Source organism: Magnolia sinica, chromosome 14 (genome assembly GCF_029962835.1).
Source record: "Magnolia sinica isolate HGM2019 chromosome 14, MsV1, whole genome shotgun sequence".
Taxonomy (NCBI): domain Eukaryota; kingdom Viridiplantae; phylum Streptophyta; class Magnoliopsida; order Magnoliales; family Magnoliaceae; genus Magnolia; species Magnolia sinica.
In genome coordinates, this window is record NC_080586.1 from 1,138,045 (window position 1) to 1,161,713 (window position 23,669).

Here is a 23,669-nt window from a genome sequence, read left to right on the forward strand (position 1 = left end):
GGTCACTAGGTAGGCCATACTTGTATATTGAATAGGCCATCATTTGTTCATTGATTTAGATAGTATGGTAAAAGGCCTGGATGAGGAGACTCATAAGATTTGACGGTATCTGCATGATTTTTAAAGACCTTCACATAAAGTTGAAGATGAACAACATATGTGTAAGGGTGTGCCTAAAGGGTAAGAGAACAGAAGACATCAAATTACCTATTTGTTCATGTAATTAGGAAGTTCTCTAAACACAATCAATGATTTAGATCGTCTAGTAATGATTTAATGGACTGAATAATTTATCGGTATTTTTCTTTAACGTTCTCTCTAATAAGTCATCCGGATGGGATGCTTTTATTGAGGGAATGCTCCCTTCTTTTTTTTTTAAAGGGAGGAATTAAAAGGATTGTAAGGAGTCTAAATGGGGTTGAGATTATCCTTACCGCGTTCAATATCTCTCTCTCTCTCTCTCTCTCTCTCTCATCTCAAGCCTTTCTCTTTTTGGAATTTGAATTTCGAGATTATCAGTACCATCTAAATCCAGGCTCATAATTGGGACAGTTTAATTCGAATTACTTGTATTTCACATGCATGATTTCTCACTGCCTGTCTATTAACTGCCATGCTCCGCCGGAGTATCAAGTTAGCACGGTATGACACTTGATACTCTGGTACTTTGAAATTGTCCACATGATATGTATTAACTCAAATTAAAGCTACTAAATAGTGGAACTCTCAATATCTAAGTCACATTCCCAAATCAGACTGGTTGAACAATCCTAACCTCTGAGCCATGGACACTGGTTTGTTGAAATAAGACTATTGGATTTTTAAAAACCGTCCAAATGTCAACTAATCTGATAGATAAATAATCGGAAGAGCATTATTTTTTCTTTCTTGTGATATATTTGCACTTCGCTCCATAACTTTTACAGTGTAGGTTGGGCTACTTGTATGCTAGGTTTGCAATTTCGAAGTGTCCGTGTGTCGTTCACTGCACACTACCAAGTATCGAAGGTCTTCTCTTTCTCATTATGAGGGAAGGGCTGTCAATTGGCTGGGCTGCTTGTTGGGCTTTTGGGCCTTAACTTACCTCAGGCCAGGCTTGGGTTGGAGTATCAAGCTCGAGTGCTAGGCTCGGACTTAAAATTTGAACTCGGGCCGGGTTTTGACTGTGTGTATAACAGCCCATTAGCCCGGCTGACCCATTGAGGTTTTTAAGAGCAATTTTGTAATATACACAATATGTAAAAATTCTCATTTACTCTCCAACTCATGCCCCTAATTTGTGTGCGCGGGCGCTTTTCCAACTAGACCAACCCTTGAGTTTGAGCTCAGGCTTATGCTGGGACTGAGCGCAAACATTCCATGCTGCACTTGGGCTGGACTATTTTAGCTCGCCAAGGGCTTAGGCTTCTGTTGAACAATGTGAGTTAGGCTTGGATAGAGCTTAGCCTACCCATAACCCAACCCATTAGCACCCCTATGAGTAGGGGTGGCTAGGGGCTGAGTTAGCTTAGCTCTAACCCACCCTATTGATACCCCTACAAGTAGGGGTGGCAAGGGGCTGGGTTTAGGCCAAACCTGTGCCAAGTTATGCTTGGACGCAGGCCAACATATAAGCGACCCAAGGCCTCAGCTCGACCTTGACCCATGCCTAGCATGGGCCTATCGCAACATGCCCAAGTTTGAGCAGGAAAAAATTAGTTGGGCCCGGGCCCAACCCAACCAAAAATTAATAAATTTCATATTTCCCACTTGAAAATTCTCAATCCATCCATTGATAAGGGGGGCCACACATGCACAAAGACAAACATTTTAAAGGAATGGAACCAAAAATTCATATCAGCCCAACCCAACCAAAAATCAATAAAATTCTTATTTCCCACTTGAATGTTCTCAATCTATCCATTGATCAATGGGGGCACACCTACACATGCACAAGGACAAACATTTTAGAGGAATGGAACCATCAATCCACATTAAAATGAGTGAGATGCCTTAACAAGGATTGGATTGACATATTTATAAGATTAGCATTGAGTTGTGTCAAGTCAGATTAAAATGACATAGAGCCCAAGCCCAATCCAAGAATTAATTCGGCCAAGCAAACAGGCCCAGGCCCAACCCACGAGTTAATCTGGTAACTCCAAGTGGGGCCCAAATTCAGGTCAAGGCACCCCACCCATTGCTACCCTTAACCATGTAACTGTACAGATGAATAGAAATAACTGATGGTATGGTAGAGCAATCTCTCCACAGGGAACATGGTACATGATGTGAATATCAGGTATCCCTGAACCCAAGACCCTTAGAATGATTTACGACTCAAAAGTCACTCTCACTCAAAAATCCTATCCATCTGATCCGTGTCCATTTGAATGATGGTGGAAATAAAAACATTTAACGGTCAATCATAACTGTTATAAGCTAAACTGTATCATGAGTTCTATTTTAGAACATGAACCTTTCGGTGTCATTACATTAGTAGACCTGATTGATACATTATCCTATCTTGTTCTTCGGGATGGCTCTATCATGTTCCTGTTCTTCGTACTCTATGCATTTTAGAGATGGCTCTACAGTTTCTGCTCTTTCTGCTCTGTGTATGGTTCTACCATGAGAGCAGGAAGAACGGATAACACGTTAGAGATATCTCCATAGAACATGGAGCAAGAAGAACAAGAACACGGTAGAACATGTTCCCATCCTTCTTGCTCATCATTTGGCGGCCACCCTAACACTGATTGTAGGGTGGATTGCCATTTTTTTATTTTTATTTTTTGAAAAATCTAGGAAACAATCTTATCCATTACTTTTTGACAGTTTATCTTACTGACTGTCATTTCACCGGCTGCAAGATGAGATGGATAGATTTGTGTAATATGTAATTTATTGGACATAAACATCGATGCTCTGGCTTTGGCTTTATATATGGGCGGACCCGATTTACACATTATTAGTATCAGTAGGCAGACTGTAGGCAGACTGTATCATCTCCCACCATGTACGATTGATGCGAATTATGAAGTAAGCAGCTCACCCACACAATAGCATGGTGTGGATTCTTTGTGGGGCCCACCATGAGGTATATGTTTTATCTAAGCTGTCCATTCATTTTTATGGCTCATTTTTAGGGCATGAGCTTAAAATTGAACCATATTCAAACCTCAAGTGGACCACGTCACGGAAACAATGGTGATAATGATGTCCACTAATGAAACCTCCCTAGGGCATATAGGGAAGTTTATTTGTCATCTAACCTGTTTATGAGGTTACATAGCCCTGAATGAAAGGAAAACACAAATATGGCACCCATGAAGTATTCAATGATAGGTCTCGCTGTTTCGTGTGGTGTGGTCCACTTGGACTTTGGATATGCTTCGATTTTGGGCTCATACTCTAAAATGAGATGAGCTTAGGGATGGGCTAAGTAGTCCCAATGGGCCTTTGGGCTTGGCCCGTATTGGACCAGGTTTGGGGTGGTGTATCAGGCCTGATGCTCAGGATTAAATCAGGAGCCTGATTGTAAATTGGTCTGGAATCAGGCTTCGCTCCACCAAAGCCCATAAACCTGACCCAACCCGATAAGTATTTTCTAAACCTAATTTTCTCCATTTTTTCACACACACACACACACACACACACACTCTCTCTCTCTCTCTCTCTCTCTCTCTCTCTCTCACACACACACACACACACACACACACACACACACACACATGAGACACACCAAAATATCATTTATCCCCGAAGATATTTAAGGCTCGGCCTTGAGAAGACTCGGGTCAGGCTTTATGTAAATGCCCTGGCCTGGACTTAGGCTAGACTATTTCGGCTCGTCACAACCCTAGGTTGGATTTGGGCTTAGGTTTAGAATTGCAGGCCTACCTTGGACAGAGCTTAACCCAGCCCTAACCTAGCCCATTGACAACCCTAGCTGAGCTATAAAAACAAATGAACAACATAGATTAAATGCATATCTCACTGTGGACCCCATAGAGATTCCACACCATGCTTCTTATGTGGGGCTCACTGTGGTGTATGGGTTTTGTCCATGTCATCCATTCATTTTTACAAATTATTTTAGGTTATGAGCTTAAAAACGAGGCAAATCTAAAACTCAAGTAGACCACACATTGGAGATTGAATGCCCACCATTAAAAGCTTCTTGGGACCTGTTGAAGCTTTTTTATTTTTATTTTTAAATATTATTATTATCAAGTTGATATTTGTGTTTTCCTGCACAAAGGTTTAAGTGGCCTTATGAAGAGATTAGATGGTAAATAAACATTATGTTGATGCCTAAGAAAGTTTCCACCATGGGTGAGTATATTTATTATCACTTGTACTTCATGTGGAAGGTCCTCACCCATGCCCAGTGGTAGACTCACAATAGTTTCAACACCAGGTCAAGGGTTTGTGTGGCATATGTGTGGGGTGTAAAAAAAGAAAAAAAAGCCAAACTTATGTTTCATGTGATGTGGTCCACTTGAGCCGTATTTAAACCAATGTGATACTTAGTAGGAAAATTCTATGAGCCCTACTAAAATGTATATGTTTTATCTCATCTATCGATTTTGCTATATCATTTTATTGCATGACCCAAAAATAAGATAAATTCTAGTTTCAAATAAATAAAAAACAATGGTGCTTGAACTTCCACATTCAAAACGCTTTGCGAGTGACAAAATTTTTGAATCAAGCTGGTATTTGTGTTTTCATCATCGTCCATTAAAATGAGTTGGCGAAATGGATGTACAAAGCCGATAAAAAACACATGCATGATGGCGGGATCGCAGAGCTTTTCCGGCAGCAGCACAGCACCGACATTGATGCTGTGCTAGAGGACGCAATCCCAGTTCCTCATTTTTGGGCTGAGTATCCGGAAAAATAGATGGACGGCATGGATAAAACCCATATATGACGGTGGGCCCGACAGAAACCGAGTTCGTGGAGGCGGGAGCAGGACGCATTCCGCTTCCCTCCAACGGACCCTTTTCCGTCGCCTCATATGTAGCGAGCTATGGTTTTGTTGCTGTTCAAAGCAAAGCAACGGATCCTCTTCCGATGGGAACCAACTCCCTCAAATCTCTCTGCTTTTGCCTCCAAACCTCTCATTCAAATTCCTATCCTCTGCGAGACCGGGTCTTCCCCTTTCAATCCCAATCACACCCACATCTTCCTTCTCTCTTCTCCCTTCCCTCCTGCCCATTTCCAGCTCTTTGCTCCTCCTTCCTACCCAAGAAGCAGATGCTTCTTCCTTTCTTCTGGATTTTGGATTTTTCCATTCAATGGAGAAAAATGTAAGAAAAAAATTCAATTTTTTTTTTTTTTTTTTTTAAATGTATTTGATTTTTTTGGTTTTTTTTTTTTTCCTTTCTTTCATTAGGGTGTTTTTGGTATTCATGTCTTTTGCAAGAAGAATGTGATTTTTTTTTTTTTTTTTTTTGTAATGTCTTTTATTGTTTCCACACATTTGGGTGTTTGTGTTTTCATGTTTTTGGTGGTTGGGTAAGTATCTTCTCTTCTTCTTCTTCTTATTGCCTATATATATATATAGAGAGAGAGAGAGAGAGAGAGAGAGAGAGATGGGCTTTCTTGAATTTTTGAGAACTTTTTTTTATATATATTTTTTATTTTATTTTATTTTTAAATTCATGGTTTGGAAGCAATCGTCTTTGAAACAGGAGATGTAATTATATGTTTTTTCTTTCACTTTAAAATATGATACCTGTTCTCTATGGTCTTGTGTTGGGAGAGAGATGTGGGTGGTTATTAGGGATTGTTTTGCAAGTGTGAATTGGAATCCAAAACACAATTATCATGTAATCCATGTGAATTGAATCTTCCCTTGTGTCTGGCAACCCCTAATTGGAATCCAAAAATTGTGTTTGGCAGCCCATAATTTAAAAGCATTGGAAGTCTGTAGTATATTCACATGAACCTGAATTTGATTAAGTAAATCAGCTTTAATGCCTCAAATTAGTGTACATATGTGACATTTGATGGAATGATTGTAATAAGCCCATTGAAATATATACCTTGGCCAAAAATGAGGAAATTCGGAGCCTTAGGTGGGCCTCAAACATAAGGATCTCATGCAACGTGACTTGCCAATGTTTTTAACTGTGCATTACATGGTCAACGTTTGGACAGTTTGGGTCATTCTATTAGTGTGATTTTAGTGATGCACCCGGTACTTGGATTGTTTGGGGGTGTGTCATCAGTGTGCCATGTGTACGGCGGATTAATAGCTTAGCGATACCTTTGTTACTAGCACGACTCTCTTGCCTTTAGAAAGGAAGCGTCTTTCCATTTACCACAAATTCACACTAACCCACAGCAAAACATAATGATTTCAAAACACATCAAAAACCAACTTTCCATTTACCACTGATTCCATTTCACACCAATTCACGCCAACTGCACAACTGTACTTTTTCCAATGCACACCAATTCACACCAGCCAAACAACATCACAGTCATTGCGGAATGCTAGGTTTTGTATGAAGATAAGTTTTCTTGACTTTCTTTTTTGTTAATTGTTAGATTATTAATAGTTGAGAAGTGTTTTCCTTTGAAATAGGAGCTGAAATTTCCATTCCAGAAAAAAGGGACAGTAACAAGACAGCTACCGTTTTTGTTCTTTGTTCTTTATTTTGTCTATTTATTTCAGTATCTGTTTTTCAAGTCTTTTATTGGAAGAAAGATGTTTCTTTTTTTTTTTTTTTTTGTAGGTTTGTTAAGAAATGTTTGATGCTTGAATTGTTATGAAAATGATTCTTCTTGAATTCTTGAAATTGGTGAAGTTTTTATGGTTTGGAAAGCAAATACCATTGAAATATGAGTCAAAATGCGATCTTATTGTTCATCTCCTATTGTTTCAAGTCCTTTTCTACTTCAAAAGTTGACTGAGGTCTTGGGACTCCAATTTTCTTGTTTCAGTCCATTTTCTCCAAGAAAATGCATGGCCAATGCTGCAAAGTGTGTGGAAGTGCATGTGGGTTTCATCAAAATGGAGGAGTGTTTGTAGCTTGTATCAAATGTGAGTTTCAGGTGTGTGGAACTTGTTATGAGTTCCTATGCAATGTGGGGAACCAATCATGTCCAAAGTGTCACACTCCCTATAAAAAGCATGCAGGTCAGTTTTGTTAAATCCTTCGAGTCTGTTGCCTCTTTTTTTATTTTTATTTTTTCCTAGTTGGTTTGGTCTTTTTCTCTGATACAGGCCATGGTTGATAAGAGCTGTGAAGAGTAAGGGTGTGTTTGGATGCATTGTTGAATTGAATTGCAATAATTGTTGAGAATTATTGTTATAAGTTTAACCTAGCCTGATTAAGATTTTGGTTGTTTAGAGTAGGCAGCTTGAGTTGCGAGTCCTAGCTAAGTTAATCAGAGGACTTTTTTTTTTTTCTAAGTAGTTGCTATTATCAGTTATCTTTCAAAAAAAAAAAAAAAAAAAAACGAGTCTTAAATAGGCAGGTATGTTTCAAGTAGACTGTATGTGTAGGCTTTTATTTTTATTTTTATTTTTTTATGTGTCCACCCTCTCTCTTTCATCTTTGTTTTTTCTCTTCTTCTACATGCCTTCTGTCATTGGTGATGAGGTAGTATTCGTATAGCCAATTGACTTAACAAATGGGAAAAGTAGCATGTACATGGGTAAGGGTTTGAACTGAATACTAATTAGTTTAATGAAGTGGAAATGACCAAAATGTAATTGAGGTATTGGCGCAATCGGCTGATGGGAAGGATTAGCCCAAGCTTAGGCACTTTCAATCTAAGCACGAGAACTCAAACAAATAGAAGAGAACAATTCCAGAAATTTGATTCAATTCAAAAGGCGCCTTGATACTACTCACCCTAGGCTATTATATAAACTTTGAAATATACATATAAGGAAACTCATAATGTCATTGACAACCAATGGCTTATTACAAATGTGAAAAATAAATAAAAGGGTTTTAACTAATGGATTACGCATAGTTAGCTGATTGATTTTGCTAGGTAACTACCTAAATAGGCTAGCTACATAAATAGGAGGCTTGGGCCTCCTTATTGATGGGCCAATTGTTGGGCTTTGGCTTAATGGCCCTAGCCCATGGATTATGGGCCTAGATAAGCCTGCATCATTCCTCCCCCGCTTGAAAGAACTCGACTTTGGCGAGTTAATGGCTTAACATAGAGGTCAAGATTTAGATGCTAGAAGTCAATAGTCGTGATTCATGTAGCATCGGAGAGAGGTCGTTCTTGCCAGCGGACGAGAAACTTCTGGAAACCACCTTGGTGATATGGTTGTTGAGAACATCAATGATCATGTCTGTAGGTGGTAAAATAGTTGGAAGTGTGATGGCTTGTTCTCCATCGTCTATATGGTGCTCATGATAGATGGAAAGATCTCTTCCACATTGAAAGTAGGACCGATAGGTAAATTTGATGGGAGTTTTAAAACATAAGCATTGGCACTAATCTTTTTTATGATTTTGGATGGTCCCGCATAGTGAGGATGGAGCTTCTTCAAGGTACGGGGGGGGGGGCAAGCTATAACCATGCCATCTTCCGCAAATTCAATGAAGCGACATCTTTTGTCTGCATGTTGCTTATAACTTTCATTACTTGCGGTGATATTGCATCGAACTTCGTCATGCACCTGTTGCATATGGCGGATGAAGTCATCGGCTTTTGCACTTGGTCTTGACTCTACAGGTAGAGGAACCAAATCAACAAGAAGACGCGGTCGTATACCAATTACTAAGTTAAAAGGTGACATTCTAGTGGATCTCTTGATTGAATTATTATAAGAAAATTCAACCATAGATATTACTAGGTCCCATGGAACTATATGATCGCCGACAAGACACCGTAATAACTTGCTTAAGCTATGATTGACCACTTCCTTTTGACCATCGATCTAAGGGTGGTGGGCGCTAGATAATTGAAGCTTGGTTTTTGTTGTTGTCCAAAGAGTTTTCCAGAAATAACTCATAAACTTGGTATCATGATCAAACACAATTGTCTTCGGAAGCTCATGAAGGCGAACAACCTCTCGAAAGAATAATTGAGCAATCTTGAGAGCGTCTACTGTATTCAAGCATGGTATGAAGTAAGCCATCTTTGAAAATTGATTAATCACCATAAATACTAAATCAACTTTCTGAGCGGTCTTTGGCAAATCGAGGACGAAGTCCATGTTGAGATATTCCCATGGAGCATGTGAGATTGGCAGTGGCTGATACAATCCACTGTTTTTCTTTTAACCCTTAGCAACATTTGATTTTATACGGGGCCAAAAGTATCTCTATCTACAATGAGAGCTAGGGTCTTATTATGGCTCAAGTGGCCACTACACCCACCGGCGTGTAACTCCCTCACAACATACTGGCAGATGGATGTATTGGGTAATAAGTAACCATTATGAATGTTGAAATGTGGGTGTCTCGCATGCTCTCCAATAAGAACGCCGGTATAAATATGTTTGAAATCCTTGTTGTTAACATACTCACGCCCTATCTCTTCAAATCCCGCAACAATGACCACCATCGATGACAACAGATGCACGTGGCGGCTTAATGCATCATCAACTTGATTGTCTTTGCTAGCGTTGTGACGAATAACCACTTGACATGATGGGCACTCATCTTCTGCTGAGAGTTTAGATACTTGAGTGCTTCATGATCAGAATATAAGACATACTCCTTGCCAACCAAATAGTGATGCCAATGCTGTAAAGTTTGAACAACGGCATAAAACTTCGAGTCATAAGTGGAGTATCGCTGCTTCGCATTAGAGAGCTTTTCGCTGAAGAAAGCTATTAAATGGCCCTCTTGACTGAGAACTCCACCAATGACGACGTTGGAGGCATCACAACTCACCTAAAATACATTCTCAAATTTCGGGAGGTGCAAAATTAGAGCTTCGATCATCTTACGTTTGATCCTATCAAACACCCTTGTTACTACACCTGTCCATTGAAACTCTCTCCGTTTCATGCAATCAGTAATTGTAGTCATGATGCTGTTGAGGTTCCGCACAAAATGTTTGTAAAATGTGGTGAGGCCATAGAAACTACGCACTCCAGAGATAGTGATATCTGTTGGCCAATCAACAATGGCTTTCACTTTGGCAAGGTCCACCTCTACACCTTTCAACGAGACAATGTACGATAAGAAGACCATTGATGTACTCATGAATGTACACTTTTTAAAGTTGATGTAAAAGTGTTCACGATGTAGGACTCTGAAGATAAGACTTAGGTGATTGAGGTGCTCTTTTCTTGACTTACTGTAGATAAGAATATTGTCAAAATAGACAACGACAAACTTACCAATAAAATGGTGCAACAATTAGGTCTTGACACGCATGAACTGCTAGGTTTTGTGAGGTCGAATGGCATAACTAGCCACTAATAGAGGCCATCCTTCGTTTTAAATGCCGTCTTCCATTCGTCACTCGGTTAGATGCGAATCTAGTGGTATCTACTGTGAAGATCAATCTTGGAGAAAACATTAGTACTTGGCATCAAGTTTAGCATATCATCAAGTTGAGGAATGGAGAAACGGTACTTCACTATGATTTTATTAATAGCTCAGTGTTGACACACGTGTCAACTTCCATCCTTCTTAGGAGTAAGGTGGAGTCCGATTGAGATGTGGATCCGAACCCTTTCTCATGGAACCAAAGCGTCAGAGAGTATGCTGTTGTGGCTGATATTCAACTCGTCAAGCTTTTCGATGAACATCATCAACTGACTCGAAATCATACATGACCATCTCGCATTGGATCTCTTGATGTAACCTTGCTTGATAGCAGTTAGCTGTTATGTGATCTGTCTCTGCTAGCTTTCAATGGACATAAAGCTCATTGAACTATTTGGTGTAGTCATCCACCAATAAAGTTCCTTATTTGAACGAAAGGAGCTACTAGAGAAGAATATCTGTGTAATTTGAAGGCAAATACCTACTTTCCAGCTTCTCCCTCATGTCAACCCACTTGGACGACTCATGATGAGATTGTTGTTGTCAATTCTTTGCTACCAGATTCTTGCCGGGCCTTTCAACTTGACCTTGACAAAGGCCACGCGTTGGACATCATCCATGTTGTACCATGCAAAATAATCTTCTAGCGTTGTAATCCAATCAACAAAAGCCTTTGCATCAAGACGACTTGTGAAGTCCAAAACTTCAACCCGTACTTTCTTGGTAATATCATCTTTCTTGGGTGTCTCTATCGCGGTGTTAGGGGCTCTTTCTGCAAAGAGCCATTGCATGAAGTCATAAACAAACTCCCGAGGACTTGTACCATTTTAATTTGCCAAATGTTATGGTTGGAACCCTTGTTATGGATTTGGATCACCATCAGGAACTCCGATAGGATCAGGCTGCTAACCATGTTGTTCTCCCCATAATTGGTCAACGACGGTTTCCAAGCCGGCTACCCTTATAAATAGCGTGGTGATATAATTGTCTCACTATTGATTGGTAAGCTTCACTCGATAGATGTTACCACTACGTGTAAACATCACAACGTTGGAAAGTAAGGACAAATTATGGCAGTTTCTAGTTTAGAACAGAAGATTGCTAATGGGTTGAGATTCTAGACTCTAATGAATTGAAATAAGTTGGATTAGGGCTATCATACAATGTTTGACTTGAAATGTCTTTAGTATGCTTGGGTTTTAGTTTGTACAAGTGGGACCCATTACTCAGTGGTTCAAGCAGTTCATACCATGGGTCCCATTATGGCTTGGGTGTAATGGGCCTGGCCCTGGCCCATGGATTGTGGGCCCAGATCTGGCTGCATCTGGTATAATACATTGTTTGACTTGAAATGCCTTTAATATGCTAGGGTTTTTAGTCTGTACAAGCGGGACCCATTATTCAGTGGTCCAAGCAGCTGATATCATGGGTCCCACTATGGGTCCTACTGGAGGCGGTCTACAGACCCAAAACCACCTGTATGGGAAAATACTAACTGTTCGATTGGTGACCAGAAAAAAAATCACTGGTATGTTAGGGCTGGATATATGATGTCTATGATATTACAGTCTGGGGTTTCGGAGCATGGTGGGGCTCATAACATCAATCGTTTGGATGTAACTATGGGCTCCACTTTTACCAACTGAAAACCCAAGCATGCAGTTGATATTTTGGATCGAGCATTTTATATACCTCACTGTAATTACCTCTCTTAGCATTAATATTGAAGGAGCACACTCCAAATTTTTATCAGACTACTTCTAAGTGCAACTTGAGATGGAATGCAATTGCAATTTTGAGGCCTACTTCCTCCTTATGAATCTGATGGAACATCATCGGCCTGTATCTTTTTCTCTTGATTTAATTGAATGCTTGCATTTCAATTGACTTCTTGCATCCAACCATGGCCTAAATCTCTATACCTTCATGATGACATTGTTGGCATGCTTTGAAACATTCCTTGATGTTTAGCAGTACTTGTTGCCGATAACTGAACTTGGGAAAAACCGGGCATCTGGGTACCACTAGCGGATCAAACCTAGCAGTTCCTTTTTTTCACTTTCTGCAGGACTTTAGTTAGAAAGATTTCAAAGCTGAGTAAAATCAGAAGCATGAAGACTTCTGCTTGGGTGGCTGTATTTTGATAGGGAGCCTTTCAGTATCTAGAGATGGAGACCAATATACTGCCGATAGCTGGGAAACTGATTCTAAGTCCACACAGAGCTCAAAATTTTCAAGAAAACAGGCGTTGGATGAATTGCGCTGCTTTAAGGACTATCAAAATGGGAAGGATAACAGTTTATCTTATTTTTCAAGAGAGGCATCTGCCCTGGTGGATGTTCCCGCAAAGAGGAATGTGCAGGACATAAGGGTCAGTATTTGAATTTATTTGGTCCGGTTGGGAACTCTGGATGCATTCATCGAGTATTTTAAGCCCACACACATCTTGCTACATGTGGCCACACATGCCAACATGAGAAGTGCATGGGGCATCCAAGCCATGACCAGGTGGCCCCACCATGTAGATGAAATGGCCCGAAATGAGGCTGGTTACCTAATCAGGTGGGCCAAACATGCTTATAGTCAATGTCAAGTGCTGGCAATTTTTTAAAAATGTCTGTTATTTTCATATGTGTGGCCCACTTGGTGAATTGACAAGTCCGATTTTCATCTACATGGTGGGGTTCACTTGATTTTTTCAAAAATAGATGTATGGCCCAACAGATGATTTGGCAGATGGGACCACATTATCAGAAGGACAAAAGGTGGCACCTGGGGCCGATCAAGTGGCTCCAGCATGTAGATGAAAGGACCTGAAATGAGGTTGGCTACGTAATAAAGTGGGCCAAACATGTTTATTTTGAATGTCAAATGCTGGCAATTTTTAAAATGTATTGTTTTCATACATGTGATCCACCTGATGAGTTGACCAGTCTGATTTTCATCTACATGGTGGGGTCCACCTGATTTTAAAAAATAAAAATAAAAAATAATGTATGACCACCTGATAATTTGGTACATGGGGCCATATCATGTTGAATCTTGAGGAGCTAATTTTAGTAATCTTTACCCTTGATTTTAAATTCTAAGAGGCTAAGACTATCAAGGTTGACTTGGACTATGCCAGGTATATGTGGAACCATCAACTCATTCTTTATACAGGCGTGCAGATTCATTTCCACCTTCCAACATCAGTGTGGAGGAAACTGGCCGCGTTTCTTTTTCTGTTCCATGTGGTCTGAGTATTGGCACCACTAGGCGTCTTTCAGGTTCAAAATTTCTGTTCCTTCAAGCCGCAAAGTAGTTCTGTGAATGTATTTTGAGATGCATTAGATATTTTCCCTGTTTACTGAGACATGACGTTATTGTATTTGTTGAAATTGTCCCCTTTATATACAGTTCAAGCAACTCTGCCAAAGCATCCCAAGCCATCATGGTTTATGAGTACAAAATCCGTGAGGGAAAGGCTTCTGCAGTGGAAGTTGGCACGGGAAACTGCTGGGCAACTTTCAGGTTTGAAATTTCTGTTCTGCTGCAAAGTAGTCCTGTGGTTGTATTTTGAGACACATAAGAAGTTGTTCCTTGTATACTGTAATGTCTAACGATGAATGGCTAACAGGGAAAAGAAAGAGCCTAACAGTGGTAATATGCTTTGCACCAAAGAATATACACAGCCTTATAAATGAGAGTTCATATGCATTTCAAATCCCAAACACTCAGATGCACACAAATACACCTGCACTCTACTGAGACATGACACTTGTATTTGTTGAATTTTTTCCCCTCTAAATACAGGTCAAGCGATTCTGCCAAAGCATCCCTTGCCATCATGGTTTATAAGTTCAAAATCCCTGAGGGAAAGGCTTCTGCGGTGGAAGTTGGCACGGGGAACTGCTGGGCAACTTTCAGGTTTGAAATTTCTGTTCCGCTGCAAAGTAGTCCTGTGGTTGTATTTTGAGACACATAAGAAGCTCTTCGTTGTATACTTTAATGTCTAATGATGAATGGCTAACAGGGAAAAGAAAGGGCCTAACAGTGGTGTATGCTTTGCACCAAAGAATATACACACATATCCTTATAAATGAGATTTCATAGGCATTTCAAATCCCCAAAACTCAGATGCACACAGATATGCCTGCACTGTATTCTCCTACATATTTATTGAAGTATTTTTCCCCTTTCTATGTACAGTTCAAGCAACAATGGAAAATTATCCTGAGTCATCATGGTTTATGAGTTCAAAATCCCTGAGGGAAAGGCTTCTGAAGTGGAGATTGGCGCGGGAAAAGATCTCTCATCAAAATAAAAACAAAAAAGACTCAGATGAAGTGAATGGCTGTGCTTCTCTTAAAGAGGTGGAACTTGACCAATCAGTTCTATATACAGGTCAAGAAACAATGGAATCATCATGGATTTTGAGTTCAAAATCCCTAAGGGAAAGGCTCATGAAGTGGAGGTTGGCACGGGAACAGATCTCTCACCAAAATAGGAACAAAAAAGAATCACATGAAATGAATGCCTGTGCTTCTCTTAAAGAGGTGGAGCTTGACCAATCAGAAATGTATGGAATTCACTTCTCTTCTTTTTCTTTTACTTCTATTCTTTATTATTCTGAGCATAGAAGAAGAGCTTTGCTTTCTTTTCACAGTTATTGTGCTTTGAACCAGTTTGGTTTACTTAAAATAATTTAGCTGGAAAGGTGTTGGTATATTGGTTTGGAAATAAACTCTGATTGGACTCCCACGTGGGAAGATCTATTTTCAGAAAACAGTTTCATATGTGGCAACTTTCCATTCATATATAACATCTGGTTTTGGAAAGAGGTACTGCAGCTGTTGGTAGATTGTTATTCATCATTTTAAGCACCTGGTTCTGTTCTCTATGCCATTGTCTGAGATTCTAAATGGACGTGTGCATCATATTGCATCCTTTTTGCATACTTGTTGCATGAGATGTCTGTCCACTTGAAAGAAATAGGCAAAGTCACACAGCTTGATATGTTGCTATCAACCTATATCATGAGTCTTCTCTTCAGACACGATGATATTGGGAAATCAAATATATTGATATTTTTGGAAAATGCAAACATTCCTACCTTCATGGGGGCATTAGCAACATCCCCAAAGCTTTTCAATTTTGATGGTCCATTCAATAGTATTATTGGAAGCAAACCATGGTGCAAGATTCACACTGTTCAGATGATCCTAACCCTTTGAATGAGGCCAATTTGTTATAACCTTCCGTTTTTATGAGCCATAGATCACATGTTTAGAATCCTCAAGCCAAAGTGCTATTTGAGAATCATAAGAAATACAAGGTGGGATTCATCGATAGATGATGATTGGACCTACATTGTTTCTCAGCTCGATCTTGACTGTCAATTTCCATGCTATTATTCAGATGTTTAGGATCATCCAATTGGCATGTTTTTTGCACCACGGGTTGCCCCATATGTACGAATGAATGAACAGTCCAAATTGATGATTGGTTGTCCTGTGTGGCATTTAAAAGCTTCGGAAACATTGCTAATCTCCCCATGAAGGTGGGGATGTTAGCAAAACCCTTGATATTTTGTACATGGGAAATAGTAGAAGATATAGGGCTACAAATTTCACACACCCCGGCTTGTACCTTCACATCTACTTTTCACAATACAGTACTACAAAGTTGTAATATTGTCTTAGTAGAAATGAAAGGGTATATCTATGATTCAGGATTGGTAGAAATGAAAGGGTCCTTACTCTTGCTCCGGTGGTAGACTCTGAGGAGTTTCAACACTTGGTCAAGGGTTCGAGTACCCATAGGTGGTGAAATTCCACTAGTGTGAGTGTGTGGGGGTGGGTGTGTTTGCGTGTCTTGAAAAAAAAAAAAAAAAGAAGGATTGGTGCCAATATCAAATATTCACAATGTAAATCTGAGGATTACTCCATTGCAATTAGTTCAACCATAACTTGTAGTGTGAATATCTGCATTTGGATATGTGGACAGACCATCATTGTTGTGTAATGTTTGACTGCAAGCATTGATCTGAGGGATAGTATTTTCCAATCGATCTAGATGTGTACTTGCATTTGCAGTTTGAGTGCAACTAATTGCATATACGACTTATATTGCTTTCTTGGATGATGTATCTGAATAACAATGAAATATCTATAGATCTTTTTTTGAAGTCCGATTGACATTAAAAATATTAAAATATGGAAGGACGTACTGAGCAAAAAGTGGAACATGCTCACTGTTAGGTCTAATACTCCTTTCTTGATTGAACATAAGCTCTTGATTGTATACATTTTAATGGAAGAAGTGTATTTTTTCCCTCTTGAGTTGTTTATCTATTAAGCCTATCTTATTATTATTTTTACTGATGCTAGAGACGGTGAGCATCGACGACCTCTCTCAAGAAAGGTGCGGATACGTTCATCAAAAATCAATCCCTACAGGGTCATTATCCTCTTCCGTCTTGTAATCACGGCCTTCTTTTTCTGGTATAGACTAATCAATCCTGTCCGTAATGCATATGGGCTTTGGTTAACTTCAGTGCTCTGTGAGTTGTGGTTTTCTGTATCTTGGATTTTGGACCAGCTCCCTAAGTGGCATCCTGTCAACAGGGAAACTTATCTCGAACAACTATGTTTGAGGTGAAGATATATCTTTATCCAAGGAATAGTTCCTTTCCTTTTATCAGTAAATATTTATTTATTCAGTTCGAGCAAACATGTTTTGGAGCCACCCTGGCCGCTTATGGGAGTAGCCTTCTGAATCCTCTTCTGACATGTGCCAATGTATTTGTGTGTGGGTGTGGACGGGCAGACGTCAAATGGGCCTCACCATCTAGGCCTACAAGCAGTGTTCGAAATATTGGTATCGCGTTACATATCACACCCTTGGAATACAAATACATATAGGTTATCGCACAGGATGTATTGTTTGTTTCAGGTAACTTATCATACTTTTTTGGGAAACATGGGGAAACATGGAGAAAATGGTTGATTTTTTCAATGAATGACCTAGATCTCACATACATGTCCCACATTGTCACATGTGGAGAGAGTGAGATTTGGACGGCTACTCCTGTGAATAGTCATTACATTTTTCCTTCTTATGTGCATAGTGTTTGTTGTTCCAGGTACAATCCGCCAGGAAAAAAACGCCAGCTGGCTTGCATTGATGTGTTTGTTAGTACAGCTGACCCTCTGAAAGAGCCGCCACTTGTTACAGTGAATAGTGTACTTTCAATCCTTTCTGTGGACTACCCAGTTGATAAAGTTTCTTGCTACGTTTCTGATGACGGTGCATCCCTTTTGATGCTTGAAACACTCATAGAAACCTGCGCATTTGCTAAAAAATGGGTGCCATTTTGCAAAAAGTTCAATATTGAGCCTAGGTCTCCTGAGCATTATTTCTCACAAAAGGTTGACCATTTGAAATACAATATATTTCCGACATTTGCTAAGGAAAGAAGGGCAATGAAGGTGATATATCATTTGAAGTTGCATTCATTGTTTAGAGTATCCCCGATATTACAATAATATCCGTATCTCCAGCTCGGAGATACCGACGACACTGGTAGCGATACCGATAACATTGGTAGTATTATAAATTCCAGGTATCAACGATATATTGCTAAGTATCACTGATGTACTGATATCACCAATGTATTGCCAATATTTTCAACTGTGTAAATTCCAGGTGTTGCTTGTGTCGCCAATGTATCGATGTTGCCGATGTATTGCCAATATTTTCGATTGTGTAAATTCCAGGTGTTGCTTGTATTGCCAATATATTGCCGATATTTCGATAATATCATCCATGTATCAATATTTCCAAAAATCTATTTATTAAAAAATGTTTGGATGGATGGATGGATGGGATAGTTGGATGGTTGAATGGGTGGGATATTTGGATGGATAGATGTTTGGATGAATAGATGGGATGGATGAATGTTTGGATGATTTGATTGGGATGGATGGATGGATGGTTTGATGAGATGGTGGGATGGATGGATGGATGAGATGAATGGATGGATTGATGGTTGTATCATCATGTATGTGTTTTGTGTTTATATGTTTATTTATGTATGGATATATAATGTATGAATGCATTATGCATATTTCTTTGCTTGTTAATTGGTTTAATGATATTTTAAGTGATTGTTATAGTACTATTGGACTGCTTTGTTATGACGGCACATGCTTTTAGGCTTCATTAAATGAAAATGTATTATGTATCCATTATTTTGTAATTTTTTTATTCCTAAATATGTAAATATGCGTATTTTAGCATCTCCTGAAAATTCACTGAAAAATTTCATTGTTTTCCTCATGTTTCCCCAATGTTTCCTTGCATTTTCGGAAATTGGCGATATCGATATTGTTTCTGTATCCCCGGCCTGCGAAACTTGTGGCAATACTGATACTTCAAACACTGGTTGCATTTCTTCTTTGTTCTTGTTTGTATATCTGTTAAACGTTGAACTGAAAGCATTATTCTGTTACTTGATTGAGTGGTATTTGACCCTTCTTCAAATTAGAACGTGTCGTCATTATTATAACTAACCTCTCTTTATACATTTTCTTATGTTTGGAAAGCTATCTGGTTTTTATCCCTGTTAATGGAAGTGGATACAGAGAGATGTTCTTTTGTACTATTGCACCAACAACATCACGATCAAGATAGTACAACCAATCCAGTTTATTTCCTCCACTACTTTTCATTTGTCTTTAGATCTTGAAATAGAATGTGAGGAATAAAAGGTCACCAAGCAATCAAGAGATTTTACGAGTTTGCTAATAGATTTGAGACTCAAGGGTAATTTAGGAACATAAAGGACATGACAATGAAAGGGAAGAACTAGGGTGAATAATACCCATTCCACATACTCTAGATTGAGTATCATCTGCCAGAGTGATAGATGAACCCATTAATGATGTATTAATAGAGGAAAACACGCTGGACTCAACTGTCATATGGTTAGATGTTTTAGAGTCAATGACTCATGGAGTAGGGAACTTAAAACCTAAACAGGCCATACCTGAGGCCACAAATGTTCCAGAAGTGTTTTCCTAAATATGGGTGGAAGTTGTTCCAGAAGTAGCAGGAGCAAGCTGATTTTGTAGATTTTTCAGCAACTTGGAATACTCCTGAGCGAGTGTAATAATCTCTTGTGACTGTTGAGTTGTAGACGTAGACTTAGCCGGAGAAGGCCCACTGTTTTGTCCAACGTACAATGTCTAATTAGCCCATGCTAGCCTCTCATGAAGATCTCTTCATTTTTTAAACATGGTGGTTTTTGAGCCCATAATTCAGGCACGTTTTAGGTCCACGACCTCTTCCCACTTCATCACGACCACATTGATTACCCATGCCAATACGCCACGGTAGCGGCCCCGACCAATAAAGAGTGCTAAAATAGAGTTGTCATTAACTCCACTTGTACAGCCAAGATACACTCATTAGAGGTGAACATACACCTCACTTAGAGATGGCACATTTTTGCCACCCAAAATCTTTGCATAAACCGGTTCATACTTATGTTTCAAACCAGATAAGAATTTGGCTACATGAAACTTTTCTCGTTGCTGATGTAGCTTCCCCAAATTTTTAGTACGGGGTTCATACACATTCTACTCCTGTCACATTCCTATAAGTTTTGAAAAACATTCACCTAGCCTTTGGTCGCCTTATTGGAGATAAAATATTTATTGATATAACTGATATGTATGAGAGATAATTTTGTTGGACAAATACATCTCTCGTAATGCATCCCACACTTCTTTTGCAGTATTCAGAAACATTTCGTTCAGACCGATGGATAATTTCATGCTATTCTACAATCACGTCATAATTTGAGCATTGTCCTAGAACCATTGATCATAAATACCTACTCCCTCATCAGATTTCTTCATGTTCAAGTATTTTAATTTGCCCGTGGTTGTTAAGAAAACTTGGATAGATTTGGACCAGAGGTTATTTGGACTCCAAAACATCAGATGGATTTATGAATCTAGTTCTCAAATCACCTTTCACTTCCATCAAGAAAAGGAACTCGAATATATATACCTTAAGCTTATACGAACATTGGCCGACCTTTCGCGACCAAGAAACACCCAACTTGTAGGCTTCGCATGGTATGGAAACCACAATTGTAGAGAACAACCAACCTACACCTCCACACGTCCCGCACATGAGAGGGATGATCATGAACACTTCATCCACTTCTCACACAAGGACCATTACAACGGTCCCTACACACCAAGAAGAAAACGAAACCCTAGTGTGTTTTTTTTTTTTTTTTTTTTGTAAATTCAGCACGAAGGATGAGAATAACCAAAATCAAAGGAAGAGAGAATGAAAATAGAATAGAAGGAAGTTGAATTGGATCGGGAACATAGATGCTCTGATACCATGTAGCACAATACTACTGCAGCTACAATACTACAACGGTACTGTAGCAGGTCACTGTAGTACATGGTAAGTAAGTAATCAAAAGAAGACAAAGTGGAGAGGAGAAGATAAAGGAAGAAGAAAGCCCTAACTGAGTTGGACGTGCCCCCGTTTCCCTTTTTATAACCAAATAAATCCAATATGACAATTTAAATCCTTTGAGAAATAAAAGAAGAAAAAATACCCGACATATCGTAATCAATATAAACAATAGACAATAAGAGAATAAGGGCCAAGTGGGCTGCATCCACTTTTGTTAACAATCTCCATGGGTTTTTATTCAATTTGAGAAATAGGGTTGTCATTTCTTTTAGTTGAGTGAAACAATCACAGAGATGGAGCATCCAAATATCAGACCATTGGCGCTTATGATTATGGATACGACAAGTCATATGGGTATGGCCAATATACAAAACCTATTGATGCACATTCATATCGAACTAGTCCTGTTCAAGCATGCAGTCAATATACGAGATACATATATCCGTATTTGGATCGAAGCTCCAAATTGTCCCAGTCTCACTCTCAGTCTCAGTATGAGTAGTACTAGGGCCATGGGCAGGGGTATAGAACAGCTATGGTGAGTATGGGTGGTCATCTAACACTTATTGTTACATGGATTGCACACAACAAATGCCCGGTGGTAGTGAGGATCGGGGTCAGTCATCCTCGGGATTCCTTGATATAGTCTTCCTCACAGGATCTGGTTATTATGGATATGTAGCTCCTGCTCCACAGTCACAACCACATTAGGATGACGATGATGTAGCGGTCGATCAACCACAAGGAGTAAGATTTTCTTTCTGGCAGTGATTAGAGTACTTGACTAGTGTAAGATTTTCTTTTTGGCGGTGATTAGAGTACTTGACTAGTGTTGATGGTGTGTGTGATTGACACAAACAATGTATTGCAAACTATTATTTTATAATAATAATTTTTTTTCTTCTATTTACAACACATTGTTAATTCTCCAATCCATTAACTTAATATGTTACTTATATGGTATCTTTATATTACATCCATCATTGTCTATTTGATGCTCATATTATCTTATTTATATTGAATCATTGATAAAATAAATTTAGAAAATGAAATATATGAATTTTGTAGCCAATTGAAGACTGCTAGGTTCATAAAATTAAAAGATCGGCCGAGGCATCATTCTTACCAAAGAGTGGACCGTCACACCATAAAAATGTTCAAAACCAGAAAATAATGCATATTTGCAATCTTCTAATTAAATGAGATTTTGTCCATATTTTTCCAAAAATTTCTGGCACAATAAATAAATAAATAAATTCCAACCGTTACGGCCTTGTAACGGCCATCACCCGTAACGGTAACATCAATGACTGTTACCTGTTATGGGCTCTGTTACCATTACAGAATACCTTGGTTGGAGCTGATCACCTAACACTAGTCATTTGGAAAGCAGCCCACTTTTTTACATCTAAATTTTTATTTCCAAAATTTCCTTAAAGATGTTGGATATTTTCAAGGGCAAGATGCTTGTAAAATGGGTTGTAGTTTAAATTAGTCTACAACCGATTATAGGTGATTTATTCCATATCTTTGATGGACAAGTTCAAGGATGCATTTTATGAATTAAACATGGTAGATAATGAGTATGATATCAAGTTTGGATTCTCTTTTATCATTTTTGGCTCAATGTTTACTGATTTTGCTATATCATTTTTTCTACTTGCAGGGGCAGTATGAGGAATTCAAAGTCATAGTCAATGCTCTTGTATCTAAATTCCAAAATGTTCCTTCTCATGATTACTCCATGAAAGATGGCACCCCATGGCCTGGAAATAATACTCGAGACCATCCGGGGATGATACAGGTTAGAGTTGTAATTACATTCATGTATGCAGACACATATATAATAGATGTAGAGGAATTTTCTGGTGCAACCCCTTTGCATTACAGCATGGTGCAACTCCCTTGTCTTAAACATGTGGATGGTCTGTTTGTTTAGTCTGGTCCTTTTACTTGGTAGGTCCCATTGTGAATTGCTAATGCACCCCCAAAAATTACTATTGCCAGACAACCCTAACCATGGAATAAGATCTTGCAAACAGGATATCAGAAGATTATTAAAAACAAAAAATCCTTTTTGTTTCACCACCCCTGTGCACATCCTGTAAACAAAATGGTTGATTGTGTGATCTTTACTTGGTGGCCCATCCACAGTGGTGGAATGGACGCGGATTTCCTGCGAAAGGCTTTCGTAGGAAGTTCCTGTGCCGGAAACCTAGGTGGGGCTCACTGTTATGTTTGTAAGAAATCCACCCCATCCATCCTCCATTTGAGATCATTTTAAGACATGGGGCCAAAAATGAGCCAGATCCAATACTCAAGTGGGCCGAAAATGTGATGATTGAATGTCCATAGTTGAAATATTCGGGGGCCACAGAAGTTTTGAATCAGGATTATATTTGTGTTTTCAGTTCATCTCAGTAGGAATGATGTTATGAACGGTATGGATGGCATGTAAAAATCACTGTCGACCCTAGGGAGGTTTCAACGGTAGTAATTTCCCTACCCACGTTTTCCTTTAGTGTGGCCCACTTGAGTCTTGGATTCTTCTCATTTTTGTTCTCAAATCCTAAAATTAGATTAAAAAATGGATGGACGGGGTAGATTTCTCACAAACATCATGGTGGGCCCCATTTAGGTTTCTAGCGCAGGAACTTCCTACAAAAGGCTATCCGCGTCCCCCTGGAATGTACATCCAAGATTGTCTGCATGTCC

General features: G+C 39.1%; 1 protein-coding gene across 9 annotated transcripts in view; it reads left to right on the plus strand.

The window, feature by feature from the left end:
• The first annotated feature begins 4,766 nt into the window (after positions 1–4,766).
• LOC131224869 (probable cellulose synthase A catalytic subunit 2 [UDP-forming]) overlaps positions 4,767–23,669 on the plus strand; it is a 28,446-nt gene continuing 9,543 nt past the window's right edge. For 3 of the 9 annotated variants that reach the window (XM_058220303.1, XM_058220307.1, XM_058220312.1), the window contains exons 1-10: positions 4,767–5,297; positions 6,940–7,135; positions 12,617–12,840; positions 13,597–13,738; positions 13,869–13,982; positions 14,265–14,378; positions 14,661–15,030; positions 16,841–17,107; positions 17,596–17,941; positions 22,621–22,758. In XM_058220303.1, coding sequence (XP_058076286.1) covers positions 5,286–5,297; positions 6,940–7,135; positions 12,617–12,840; positions 13,597–13,738; positions 13,869–13,982; positions 14,265–14,378; positions 14,661–15,030; positions 16,841–17,107; positions 17,596–17,941; positions 22,621–22,758 — 1,923 coding nt within the window. In that variant the 5' untranslated portion in view covers positions 4,767–5,285. Of the gene's footprint in view, positions 5,298–6,939; positions 7,136–11,631; positions 12,841–13,596; positions 13,739–13,868; positions 13,983–14,264; positions 14,379–14,660; positions 15,031–16,840; positions 17,108–17,595; positions 17,942–22,620; positions 22,759–23,669 lie in introns of those variants that run through there. The other 6 variants (XM_058220305.1, XM_058220304.1, XM_058220309.1 and 3 more) reach the window with 6 other exon arrangements.